The sequence below is a fragment of the Lontra canadensis genome, unplaced genomic scaffold (genome assembly GCF_010015895.1).
Source record: "Lontra canadensis isolate GAN:19392208 unplaced genomic scaffold, GSC_riverotter_1.0 scaffold87, whole genome shotgun sequence".
Classification (NCBI taxonomy): domain Eukaryota; kingdom Metazoa; phylum Chordata; class Mammalia; order Carnivora; family Mustelidae; genus Lontra; species Lontra canadensis.
The window spans coordinates 6,883,373-6,884,606 of record NW_022631081.1 but is presented as its reverse complement, the minus strand read 5'-3'; the positions used below and the strand labels follow the sequence as shown (position 1 = coordinate 6,884,606).

Genomic DNA, 1,234 nt, shown 5'->3' with positions numbered 1-1,234 from the left:
TGTGGATGTATTTTGGATGTGAATCCCCTTCCCATAACTATAAACAGAGTAGGAGGGATGAATCCTGGACTATTGGGGTCACACTGGAGAGATGGACACACCCTGGTAAAGTTGAGAATGGGGCATATGACCAGGAACCACTGGAGAGGAGAATGGGGCAAGGGAACCTCCCTTCCCATGGTGTTGTTGACTATTCCCCCTCACTTAATCTCCTGCCTCTAAGACTGAGCAGTTTTGTCCCATGAGGCAGTTCTGGTTGCACTTCCACATTGATTTAAATCACTGTGTGAGTATAACCACCAAAATACAGAACACAGTAATAATCAGCTTCATCCTCAGGCTGGGCCTCGGTGATGGTGAGGGCGGCTTTGTTACCAGAGATGGACCCAGAGAAGCAGTCAGGGACACCTGAGGGACAGCTGTTTGTGTTGTATATAATCATGTGAGGAGGCTGGCCTGCAGTCTGCTGGTACCAGCTTGGGTAGTGACCTGTTGAGACTGAGCCAGAACTAAGGGCACAGGTAAGTGTGACTGTGCCTCCTGAAGAAATGGTCACTGATGGCTCCTGGGTCACCACATTCTGAGAATCTGCTCCTAAAACCAAAAGGAGAAACAAGTTTTATTATTGGAGACTAGGTCACCCCAAGACCTTGATTTTAGGTGCCCCTCAAGGATGAAGGGTACCTTTCCCTGACCTGAGCCATAAGTGAGGAGCCCAAGAAGAAACACAGTCCAGGCCATGGTGGGGACCCTCACAGGATGCAGGCTCCTCAGGCTCCTTGGCTAGGGTATGGTGTCCCTGGGCATTTTCATGCCTCTCTGACCCATTAATTGCTTCATGCAAATCAACTTCCCCTCTCTTCCTTCCCCAGGGTTACCCTGCTGTAGCCTGCAGGAGAATTTGAAAGAAGCATAAGCTGGGAACTCACACAAACCAAAAATTGCAGGATGACTGGAATACTCATTGACAGGGATGACATCATTCACCTAGTCCGCTCCTTCTCATACCAGGTGACTTCAGCCAAGTCTCCTCTCTGGAAAGGCTGAGGTGTATTCTCCAAATCTTATCCCTGCTTCTAGATCATTCCAAATCCATTCCAGACCTGGGAAAACTTTCTGCTCTCCCTGAATGTCTCCTTGTTGGACCTTAGTGGTCACTCCCCCAACAGGGAGTCCCCTAGGAATCTCAGAGTACCCATCTTGGGGGTGAAGGAAAAGGGTGTCCTCTCACTTA

The 1,234-nt window shown here is 49.3% G+C and overlaps 1 gene segment (V, D, J or C); it reads right to left on the bottom strand.

Moving 5' to 3' along the window:
- Nucleotides 1-274: 274 nt before the first annotated feature.
- LOC116882707 lies at nucleotides 275-821 on the bottom strand. The segment is given in 2 exon segments: nucleotides 275-594; nucleotides 696-821. Coding segments are annotated over 2 exon segments (366 nt in total).
- Nucleotides 822-1,234: the final 413 nt, after the last annotated feature.